General features: G+C 38.9%; 2 protein-coding genes across 2 annotated transcripts in view; one reads left to right on the forward strand and one right to left on the reverse strand.

The window, feature by feature from the left end:
• Positions 1 to 4,933, reverse strand: part of pex14 (peroxisomal biogenesis factor 14) — a 50,831-nt gene extending 45,898 nt beyond the window's left edge. Inside the window, exons 1-2 of the mRNA XM_083675272.1 lie at positions 4,893 to 4,933; positions 585 to 626 (exon numbers count right to left, since the gene is read on the reverse strand). Of these exons, the coding sequence (XP_083531398.1) occupies positions 585 to 626; positions 4,893 to 4,928 (78 nt within the window). The 5' untranslated portion in view covers positions 4,929 to 4,933. The remainder of the gene's footprint in view (positions 1 to 584; positions 627 to 4,892) is intronic.
• A 282-nt stretch (positions 4,934 to 5,215) lies between these two features.
• dffa (DNA fragmentation factor, alpha polypeptide) lies at positions 5,216 to 10,760 on the forward strand. Its single transcript, XM_083674567.1, has 6 exons — positions 5,216 to 5,403; positions 6,154 to 6,312; positions 6,793 to 6,950; positions 7,240 to 7,435; positions 7,637 to 7,761; positions 8,920 to 10,760. The coding sequence occupies exons 1-6, from the start codon at positions 5,310 to 5,312 to the stop codon at positions 9,133 to 9,135; spliced, it is 948 nt and encodes a 315-aa protein (XP_083530693.1). The 5' UTR covers positions 5,216 to 5,309; the 3' UTR covers positions 9,136 to 10,760.
• Positions 10,761 to 11,515: the final 755 nt, after the last annotated feature.

Raw genomic sequence — 11,515 nt, forward strand, 5'->3', positions numbered from 1 at the left:
AATTACTTTGTAAAACCTTTGTAGTGACACATAGCGTACCATGCTGTTTTATAGTCATGGAGTTGAGTGATTTGTGTTACTACACAAGAGGAATTGGAATTTAGGAATTAGGAGTATCATAGGTTCCCTTCGCTTTGTGTAGTCTTTGTGTAGTTTGTTGTCCATATACTGTGGCCAACCATATACTTACCTAAGTTCTATGCAACAACATGTTAATACAAAGTTGAACAATTAAATGTAAGCAGTATCTGGTCAGTTGCATTTGAACATCTATCGTTCATTGTTTCCTTTTATCATTCCATTTTACTACAAAGGAAAAAAACTGCATAAACAGGTTCAATAGCAAAATGAGAACAGTACTTGTGGAGGAAATAACTTCACTGGTATACATAAAATAAACTTTTAATCTGTGGTTTACGAGACAATTCATACAATGACATTTAAGAGCATTAAAAGTCTAGCACAAGACAAGTGTTGGCCTATTTTTCCTCAACTTGAAAGTGCTTAGTGAGAATAGGCCTGGGCAGAGTGAGTGAAAAGGTTTGAATTTTCTAAATGTGCAGAGCACAGTGATGTCTACTCACCAGTGCTTCTCTGGGCGGAGCCTGCGCGTCAGGAGTGCCAGGCTGAAAACATCAACAGAGGCTTGGATTAGAGCGCCATCTAGTGGAGATGTTGAGACAGTGCTGGTTGTTTTTTGTTCATCTCTCTTACATCAGTTTGTCACATTCAGATGTAGGCTAAACCATAAAATCTAAGATATGACTATTAATGAAGATGACAGTGATAATCAACTTACATACAAAGATGGCAAAAGCCAACTTTAAATCTCAGATTTGCAAATTACAACGGCTTTCTCATGAAATGTAGGTTTAATTGATCAAAGGTTCCATATGCCCACTTGACTGCAGCTAAGCTATAATAAATAATGGCCCATAAAGCTAACCTGAACTAACTTGAGTCCTGACATGAGAAACAGTCATATTCATTGGTACAATGGTTGAAATCCTCAAAATGTTGTACAGTTGTACAAACAAATCACATTTTTGTTTGATGCTTCCAAGTCTGGCACCAAGTCTGCCTGCAGGAGCATTAAGAGGTAGAAACAGAGATGTCAGATCAGGTCGAGGGATATAACGTTATAATAAGAACCCGACCAATACCAGATTTTTGGGTCCGATACCGATGCCAACTTATAAAATTGGTCCTAAAAGATGCTCTTAATGCTGATTAGGCAAAAATACATGGCTCAATAATGACCTGAAATGATCTCCATTGATAAATAGAGCATCATTTATTGATTAATTACTTAATCATGCCAAATGAGAATTTCACATGTTCAGTGCACTGCATATTGACATCAGTGATTCGCTGTTCAATCGAACTTGTGACAGTTTGATCATCCTCTGAATTATTTTTGTTACACACAGTTATACATTTACAAAAACATACATTTAAAAAAAACACTGTGAATAGCATTGTTAAAACATACTGTTAGAACACCCCGTGCACTTTCTGGTTGCCAACCACTGTAATTTCCAGTAATGGTTTATTTCATCCCTCCTCCTCCCCAAGACAAATTTGATCAAAGTGGTCAATTCCGCTCTCTTCACGAGAGTAAACAAACCTGCGTCGTGCAGGTTTCGGTGTATTATTGGAGGAATATGTGCCAATACAGATATATCTGTAAAACACCAATATCGGCTGATACATCTGTCAGGCTCTAGTTATAATTACAAGTAGGTCTACACTAAATTCAATAATTTATCTTCTCTGTATCTCCTACTGTAGCTCTGTGTATAGGTTTAACATTGTTGTTGAGAGATGAGGAAAATCCTATACCCTTTGGTATGTCAACAAATGACAATTCATTGGGTTTCTGCTTGCTACATTTACAGTGCTTCTACATTTCTATATCATTTTCAATGTTACAGATACAGTTGAGAATGCCTTTGCCTTAAAGGAATTCCTAATAGGGCATACTTCTTCACATTTCAGCCATAAACATGATAGCTTCCTCCTGTAATACAGCACAAGCCAGGTACGTACTGTACCCACAGTTCAGAAGCCCACTTCTGGGTGTCTCAAACACTGACAGCAACAGAACCTCAAGTGCTGTCCTATATCTGTATTCTTATTGCAAAAACAAATGATTATTTTCTGCTATGGTAAACTAAAAGGTTAGGTTAAGTTGCAAATTTGTTAATCCATATCAATGATTGTCAAACCAATCTGGGATAGACAAGGATATCAACTTTGACTGTCACTGATTATCAAAAAGGCAACAAATGTGATATAGGCCTAGCTAACACAGGTACTTTCAAGAGTATGAACACGCAGAATAGTACTCAGAGATTAATTAGGCTACACTCTTCAGAAACTGCAGTTGGGTTTTGGCTGCTGGAACCTTGGACAGGGTCAAGGCTAGGGGTCAGCTGAGTTTACTAATTTTTAGAGGTCAGAGGCTAAAAAAAAAACAGAATATTCATGACTGAACTTTTTCATTCTTACTTTAACAAAAATGTGGAAATGCTTGGGTGGCCACACTCAACTGCACAACAGAAACATACCATATTAATTTGCTACAGTAAGTTCCATGTAAAAGGACCCATGTGAAATTCAAAATCTAAATGCGAAATTTATCAGAGCATATGAAATTTGGTGTCAAATGCAAGCTAAGAGTCTATATTTTTGGGAAATTAAATCAGAAATACATTTCTCAACCATCTTCCATCATAAGAATAGGGATAAGCAAGAACAGTGACTTCTGGTCAAACATATGGAAAAGCATCAAAGAAAACATCTACCAGAAAAAGTCTTTAAAAGGTGTTCAGAAAAACATCAAACCAATGTTCAAGTACACTGTAGACCCCGGTCATCTAATATCAACACTTATATTTCGTTTTGAGGAAATGGTTTGGCTTCTGTAAATTTAAGAATCATTGCCTAGTCTCTGGGTCATTCTGTTACCAAAAACCAATGTAAGATATTTTAAAATGTCTCTGCCTCACGAGGAGAGAGGATATTTCAATTTAACAAAAGTAAGAAGTATAGGTTGACCTACCAAATACTGGTAGTGTTTTTACTGATATCAATTTAGTTCATAAAGTATTAAGTGATTAAAACTGGTCATCATGTCACCTAATTGGTAACAGAATGACCAAATCAAATTGGCAACAGAATTACTGAAATTGAATTGGCTACATTCACTTATCGTAGAGGTTGTACAGAACCTAAAAGAGTTCTTCAGTTGTCCCTGTGGAAGAACCCTTTTAAGTTCCATGTAGAACGCTTTTCACAGAGGGTTCTACATGGAACTCAAAAGGGTTCCAAAAGGTTTCTTCCACAGGGACAGCCGAAAGTAGGAAGTCATACAGTAGTCGCCACTGCATCAACCACTGCATCAACACCCACACCAAGCACTGCATGAACATCCTCATCGCATGCTCCACAAAATGGTGACTAGAGAAAGCAAAGCCAGCAAATCACACAAATATGTAGCCATTGTAACTGCCATTGAGAATTATGACATACTTATACACACTACAAAAAGGACAGCAAGGGATTTTTCTTCATCATTAAAGAGCGCACATAAAGCTATTGTTAGTTCAGGCAGGGCACTCTAAGTCAACTGCACAGCTGTCCGTCGACTGCACAGCTATCCATCAGGTGACGGAACAGCTGGTTTACATGGATGCACAGTCACATATTCAAGTATTCAAGTAGCATCCAACAGTTGTCTCTTTATGCGGCTCAACATCGCTCTTTATGTGGCCTACCTACGGGGGTCTCTGCAAAGGCTCCCTGCCATATTTTACACTTGCAAGTTGTGGTTGTTTAACTCCAGGCAGGGAGCTCTAAAAAGCGGAGCCATCCAAACACATCAAGCTAAATGTATTGTCATTTTCATGCAATAAATGGTTAATCTGATGTGAGTGCCCTGACTGAATGACATATGGTGTGGTGTCCCTAAAACAGATTCTTAGGATTGTTCCCACACCGGTTGCAGACAATAGAACGTTTTCATTTTGAGGCTCTCTGAGGCAAACTATGAGCAGAGCGGGTATCTCTTTGTGTGTCTGTACAGGGGTAAGACAGTTGAACAAAGGTCATATTCTTCAAGAATCAATGGCTATACATCATTAATTTAAAAGTCCAAAAATGTATGTACTAATCCCAAATTTCCCTTTTAATATGACTCAGACACCTATTATAACAGGTGTACCCCTTATTTGTACCTCTTCATAACCAACCAAATAAGGAGTTACTATACAGTATTGTTTGTTTTTGTTGACATATGGGATGTTGTAAAAAAGGCTAGGCTCAAATAATATTTTCAAAAAGTATTGCTGCTGGAATGTAGTTCCTTAAGCACAACAGAAGATAGGTCATAGAAATGATCTATTTGCATGTTAAAACGCATTTTCCCTTAGTTTACATTTTGATGATGACCCTGCATGCAGAAATCACTTAAAGCTTCTTCAACTGCATTGCCAACGTCAATGTAGCTAGCTAGCAGTAACAATAACACACCAACAACAATGCACACTTCGACAACAACATTGCAAGACGAGTGCAGCGAGTAGCTACAGCAATAACAGTTTAACCTTAAAGCCCCCCCAAGATGGATAGATAACCAGCAGCCTAGCTAGTTAGCTTAGCTACATGACTTTCACTCCAAGTTTACACAAGCATGGCAGCTTCGTGGCCTCCACCTGTCAATACGAAAGACACATCAAACTTTATTCGAGCGAGCTAGCTACTCTTGCATGTAAGCTACAATCAAGTGTCCTGGGCTCAAAATACTAAAAATGTAGCTCTGCATGTTTTAAATTGCACAACGCTATTAGCTACAAGATATTCACAAAAAGCATTCTAGGATAAGTTGAGACCTGTGTTTGGGGATCAGGTTGTTCTGTGGATGCCATCTTTCCCAGCCTTCTCCTAGACTAATCGATTATGTCATGAATGATTGCTTTGGCCTGGCCAGAACAAGGACGACGAGTGGAAAAGACATACAAGCACATCATTAGAACAATAGTATTATCTGTGCACACAAGTCTCTTCTTTGTTCTAGCTGGTCTTAGTTCATTTCGTTATAATAATCATCTATTTTATCCCAGACCAGTGAGACTTTATTTGCCTATGTCAATTTGTATTAGTACTACATTTCCCATGATGCATTCACGCAGTCAATAGTTCCGTGTTTCGCGATTGAATCTGTCAAGACCGACAGTTGCATTATCCTAATTTTGTAAACTTAACCTGTTGTGGTTTTACTAGCAAACTTTCACCTGTACAGCAAAGTAATGACAGAGTTAAAACCTTGTAAAGTGTGTAATTTCTCACGCCAACAATCATACGGCGTGGTCGTTCCTTCTCTGGACCTATTGAAGATAAAAGGTAAGTAGTTCATGTGTCTCCTGCTGCCTGGTGTAGACAGGGCTAGAATGTGTGTTACTTATATCCGAGCGCATTGCTAATTGTAATACTGCCAATTCAATTGCCAGCATACTGTGGCTAAGTATGTGTAGCCTCAACTGCAATAAATTACGAATGTTTAATCCACTCTTTGGTGGAAAGTTGTGCAATCTGATCAGATTTATAATTCGGTCTGTAGGCTACGCGAAACGCTTGCTCTTCTCAGTCATATACATAGTCATAAGGTGGCTACTACGGATAATGAAGACTTTCATATCGCAGAAGTCATATGTCGACATTTTTGCTCAGAATTGATACTCAGGAACAGACTTCTGTCGTTATGTGTGCTTCATTTTAGTCTTGCACGAACTTGCTTAAAGAAAAAAAGACACCCGCTTTGTAAGACCCCCGGGCTCTTGTCCTGCTTCATTCCTGGAATGTTACTCATAAGGCGTGGCAAACACCTCTCAACTGTCCTGGACAAAACTCAGGTGTTTAATCAGTTTTAAGACCCACCTGATCATAGATCATTGATTTTTTTGGCTACACAAATAACTTAATAATACTTTAATATTGCTCTCATAAAATAAATCCCGCGGACGCTCGAAACAGAGATTATAGACCTAGCAATGCAGAGGGGCAACGTTCCATTCTTCCACTTGAACAATTTACTGTGTCATTTTAAAATCTGTGTAGACCTAACTTAATGCACTTTCTGTGTTCTACCCTCAGGATGCGAGTCTCTTGGGTTTAGCCCAGGTACTTCTGTCTCCGTGGTTTTGGAGGATGATGGGACAATAGTAGAAGATGAAGCCTATTTCTTGTGCTTGCCTATAAACACCAAGTTCATGCTCTTGCATGACAAAGATACCTGGGCCCCACTTTGTAGAAGTAAGCTTTTTTCTGTTATTTATCGGTTTATCAGGTGACCAATTATTGACATGTTATTGGCCTAATATTATGATTTGACTGCTTATTCCAGAAATATCTGTGATTTGTTTTTACTGAAAATACTAGCTAGGCAAAAATGCAGTTAATCACTTATTTCACAATGCAGGCTAAAAGGCTATATCAATGAGGCCTAGTTGGAGACGGTGAGTCCCAAGAAATAAGCAATGTGAATGTCTTTTACAAGCTTATCAATCACTGTATATTTATTTACTGTTTACATTGTCTTTATAACAAGATCTGATAAATTGGACAATTCACAGTACTCCAGAGTAGCCTACTTTATTTCTAGAGAGTACCTAGATTTCTCAAAGTACCTACATGTAAAGTGTAGCCTCCTTTTATTTCAATATGCTTATGACTAGAATCAACTATTTTTTTTATTAGGTTGTATTTATTTGTGTTAGCTTTCCTCTATTGTAGTTGATGGTGGCACAGCATGGATGAGCAGAGAGTCTGTGGACCTGGAAAGAGATGCTGTGGACAGCTCTTTCAGTGCGATTAAGCCCTGGTATCACCTGGCCCAGCAACTGAAGCAGGACCTCGCCAGCATCATACTGATGTCTGAGGCAGATTTACAGGTAACTTCAATATGCCTCCCAACTATGCTTCCGTCTTTCCTCCCATTTTTAAAAAGCACACCCAATTGCATTATATCAGCTTATTGTATCTGTCCGTGTAGTTGTCATCACACAGGATGAAAGCAAAATGAATGTCTGCGATGGTTATAGATATTGTGTGTGCCATTTAAATGAAGAACACTACCCCTCCCCTGCCTGTGTGCCCAGGACTGGCCACGGCCCCTGCTGTCCCCCCTTTTTAATTTTGGTGTTGAAAATGACTCTTGAGTGTCCTGTCTGCACATTTCAGACATTGGTGGATGTGCCTTGCTCAGAGCTGGCCCTTGCCCTGGACTTCCAGAAGAAGAAAGTGCAGAATCTCCAGGACACTCTCCAGAGAGTATTGGACCGCAGGGAGGAGGAGAGGCAGTCCAAAGAGCTGCTCCAGCTGTACCAAAAGGCCATAGAGAAAGAGGACAGCCAAGAGTCAGAGCCCATCCAGGAGGGTAAGACGTCTGTTATATATATTTTTTTTTTAAAGAATATTTTACTTCAGGTCAAAAGTAGTGGTAGAGTTTGCACTTGTATTTTCCGTCACTAGGTGGAGGCATTGTTCTGGCTATGAATATGGTATCACATTTACATTTCTGGTTATGAGAGCCATAGGACTAATAGGAATAATACATTTTGCCCATATGTTGTCACAGGGGAGGATGATATGGTTGAGACGGACGGGATGCAGGTGGACTCATCAGGATTCATCTCTAGGACACTGATGGTCCTCAAGGGCAAAACCAGCCCAGAGACCAGGCTCTCCAATGAGGAGCTGCAGGTAGTTTACATAGGCTGCTGCACTCACTTGCTAAATTATAAATCAACCTCTAGGCCCACCCCCCAGGTATTCCTGTAGATGTGAAATAATTGGACAGGAATACGCAATATGATTGCTAAATGATAAACCTACTTTTCGGATAGGTCACTATACCAAACGCTAGTTAATAGTAATAAACTGTAAGCCTATGTTACATAAAGCTGATGTTAACTCTTCCAAACATTACTTGCTTTGTTCGGCTCGAACCAAACGCAAGTTTAACAAACCACATTTTGACTGAAGGCTTCAGAGACCTTTAGTCTAAAAGGCCTCCTATCCTTTCTACTGTCCTTTCTCTCAACAAATGCAAACGAGCTTGACCGGTGAAAGTAAAAACTTGCTAGGCATCAACTCTACTGCAGTCACTTATTCAGGTCAGTTCACATGAAGGAGAAAATGGGGCCAGGTAGTGGAGGCATACTGAGATGTGGGAAAGCTGGAAGGGGTTCAACATATCCTTTCCACTGGATGGCACTATACCACTTTGCTCTTGTTTGATCAGAAGAGTAGGCTCCATACCAGACAGCTTGTGGAAATGACCAGCCTAACATCCCGTCATTCTGTAAACGCCATCAACAATTACAATACTATACAATCTTAGCATTGTTTTGCATATTGCCAGTAAGTAGGTCAAACCGTCATCACAACAACAAACTATTTTAGAAGAGTCCTTATGAGGGCACGTTAAACCATGACAAAGCATTTTGAGATAGCACCAGTTTGAGATAAAATATAAATTCTTATGAGAGTAGCTGTTGGCTGAGGATCTCGGTATAAGCTTTGCCGTGTCCCTTTGGTCTGTTAGAAAGACAACGGGCAGAATTGTACATTGATGACTAGATGTAAGGATATTGTTTTCATCTTGATCTTGACTCCACTACCTCCGTGACCACTATAAATACAGCATGCTTTATCCTCCACTAGATTTGATTTGGCCTTTTCACCTACCAAGAAATTGTCCTGAAAATTATACCAACTGAATCTCAGAGTTGTTATAATACATATATATGTAATGTATGTATAAGTATACTGTATATTATATATTCAGGTCTCTATTTATGTATGTCTTAAATGATGATCATCTACCAACATGGTTGACATTAAATTTGTCATTTGCAGACGGTGGTGAACAAGGGTGTGGTGACCATGGAGCAGGTCTTGGGCTGGGACTCTGAGAGGACCACAGTGCTGCTGCAGGCCTGCGAGGACGAACTGAGTAGGCGGCTGCAGCAGGTCCAGGCTATGCGGTCTCTCAGCACCCACACACCACCACAGGCCAGCACTCTTCCCTTAGAGGAGAGCCAAGGAGGCACGCAAGCCAAGCACAGCAAGTAACACCACTTCAGTGATAAGCGTACGCACAAGCTGCCTATGGAATAGGACAAACACTGTGTTATTGATGTATGCATTGATGGCTGGTATGTTGAATATGCTGACACAAGATTTGCTAAATGGGGTTTGTGCCATCCTTGCTGAGTAAATCACTTGAGTGCCATCTCTGCTAACAGAGCTACACATGTAACAAGTATCTAAAGAATTATTTTTGCATTGGCCAATTGTGCTGTTATATCACCCTTTTGGTATGGCGCTTGGTCGTAACTTGCTTCTGATTCTCAAGTGCTGTACCAATTCGGGAGAAAGGTCTGCACACTGTCTTGTCTATCCGGCATGTCATGGTCGATGTAAAATAAGGTATGTTAGAAAATACGTTGGAATAGTTGATAAGTCAATGACTTAGTTTTGGATAAGATTGAACCATTTCATTCATTCATACCAGTCAGTGTGACCGAAACATTGTCATTCTGATAAATCTGATGCAAAAGACTAAAATGCTTTCTGAAACCTGCCAAATGTATGCCTTATTTTGCTTACACTTATGTAAAAGTATTGTTTTGGAAATTGGTTGAATATGCAGACTGCTCTACATATTATTACGGACCAAAATGTTAATGGAAATCTTGTACAGTACCACAATATTTTTATTTTCTATCGATGTGGGAAATGTTACATGTTGTTTCGAGTTTTAATTTTACTAGTAACATATTGTACGAATTTGAAATGTTAAGGATGGCTTTTCTTACATAGGAGGAACTCGGGTTTCATACTATACTAATGTGTGATGTAAGCATGTGTGTTTGCCCACGTGAGCCATCTCTGTGTGTCTGTATGGATATGACAGCCTTGTGATCTCAGAGCCTCAGTCTGTCCTATGAACATTTGTAATTTGATCCTCACAACTAAAGCAATGGTGGCAGGGAACAGTGAATACACGTCATGAAAATAACATAAAACGGACGTGATTGGCAGCTTACAGATAAGGCATTAATGATGTTATACAAATGTAAATGTTTAGCAGCATCATGCTTCACATACAGCATGATCATTGTACAATGGGTATATTATGAATTGAAGTGCTCAGGTTCACATACCCCATATTGGCTTCTCATTTAAATAATAATGTTTTGTGTCATGTAATGTGTGTTTTTGATGATACATATTCTTGGGAGCACTTTGTATGAAATGTATTTTTGTTTGTAACCTTTGAGTCACAGAGAGTTGTATAATGAAAAGGTTTTGTAAGAGGATTCATGATGTTTTTTAATGTGTTACCGAACAAGGATATAGCATGTCTACAATAAATAGTCCTCATACTCCTGATTTTTTTTTTTTTATTATATGTTTTAATTAATTTGCTGCTTGTTATTTTTCTGTGTATATTAGGTGTTGCATATACAGTACAGTACATACTCATATGTGAAGAGAATTACAATGTAAAGGCCATGTATTTTTAACAAGGGAAGCTTACGGCTGTAGAGGATTGCCTCTGAGAAAGACTGAATAAATGCTATTTTAAAATGTTAAAAATGAAGTGCTAGTTTCATAGGACAATTGTTAAGCCTTCTATTGTAATAAGCACACACGGTTTGTGATTGGTGTCAGGTACAGTGGCTCTTCACTGTTTAGAACACAAGGGAAAGCCTTGAAGGAGAGCCATACTGAGAGGAGGCTACAGTATCTCTGCCGTACTCTCTCATCATCACTCAACTCATTAAAGTACTGTATTACCACAGATATTCTAAACCTGTATACTTTATGGTATTATAGTACATTAAGTTGTTGATTATATACAATTATTTCATACTTCCTGGTGTGTATGCTTGCCTTTAGGATGAAATAGTGATGGGTGGGAAGAAAAGGAGATGATTGGTTATGTACTGCTTCTGTGGGTCCCAACGATCAGCTAATGGGTTTCATAGTGTGCGTAATTCCTGTGGCATTACCTCCGCTTAGCCAGTGATAATCAAATGGACATGCTAGAAATGTGTACAGTAGGATGAGAGTGTCTCAGCATTAGTTGTTGTTTTTTTCACAAGTAATGTGCTTAGAAAGTGTTCTATCTTGCAGAATGGCAATGATTTTATTGTTTTGTATCAGCTAATTTTTCTGCAAAAGTTTAAGACCATTTTGCTTCAGCAAGCTTATTTTGGTGAATAGTGGTAAATATTATTTCATTGTCTTCTAAATGTCATGGTAATGTAATCTAAGACAGATTTAAGGCTATGCTAGAGGCAAGAATGTGAGAAGTAGCTCTTTCAACCTCCGACAGCAGATAGTTCACTGGTAGCTAAGGGACTGGCATCTTAAAGAAAACTGAATTGTCGAATTGTTCTCCAATGGAAAGATTAATCTGCAAACAAAACATTTATTAGGTTTA

This window comes from Argentina silus (assembly GCF_951799395.1).
Source record: "Argentina silus genome assembly, chromosome: 8".
In the NCBI taxonomy this organism is placed as follows: domain Eukaryota; kingdom Metazoa; phylum Chordata; class Actinopteri; order Argentiniformes; family Argentinidae; genus Argentina; species Argentina silus.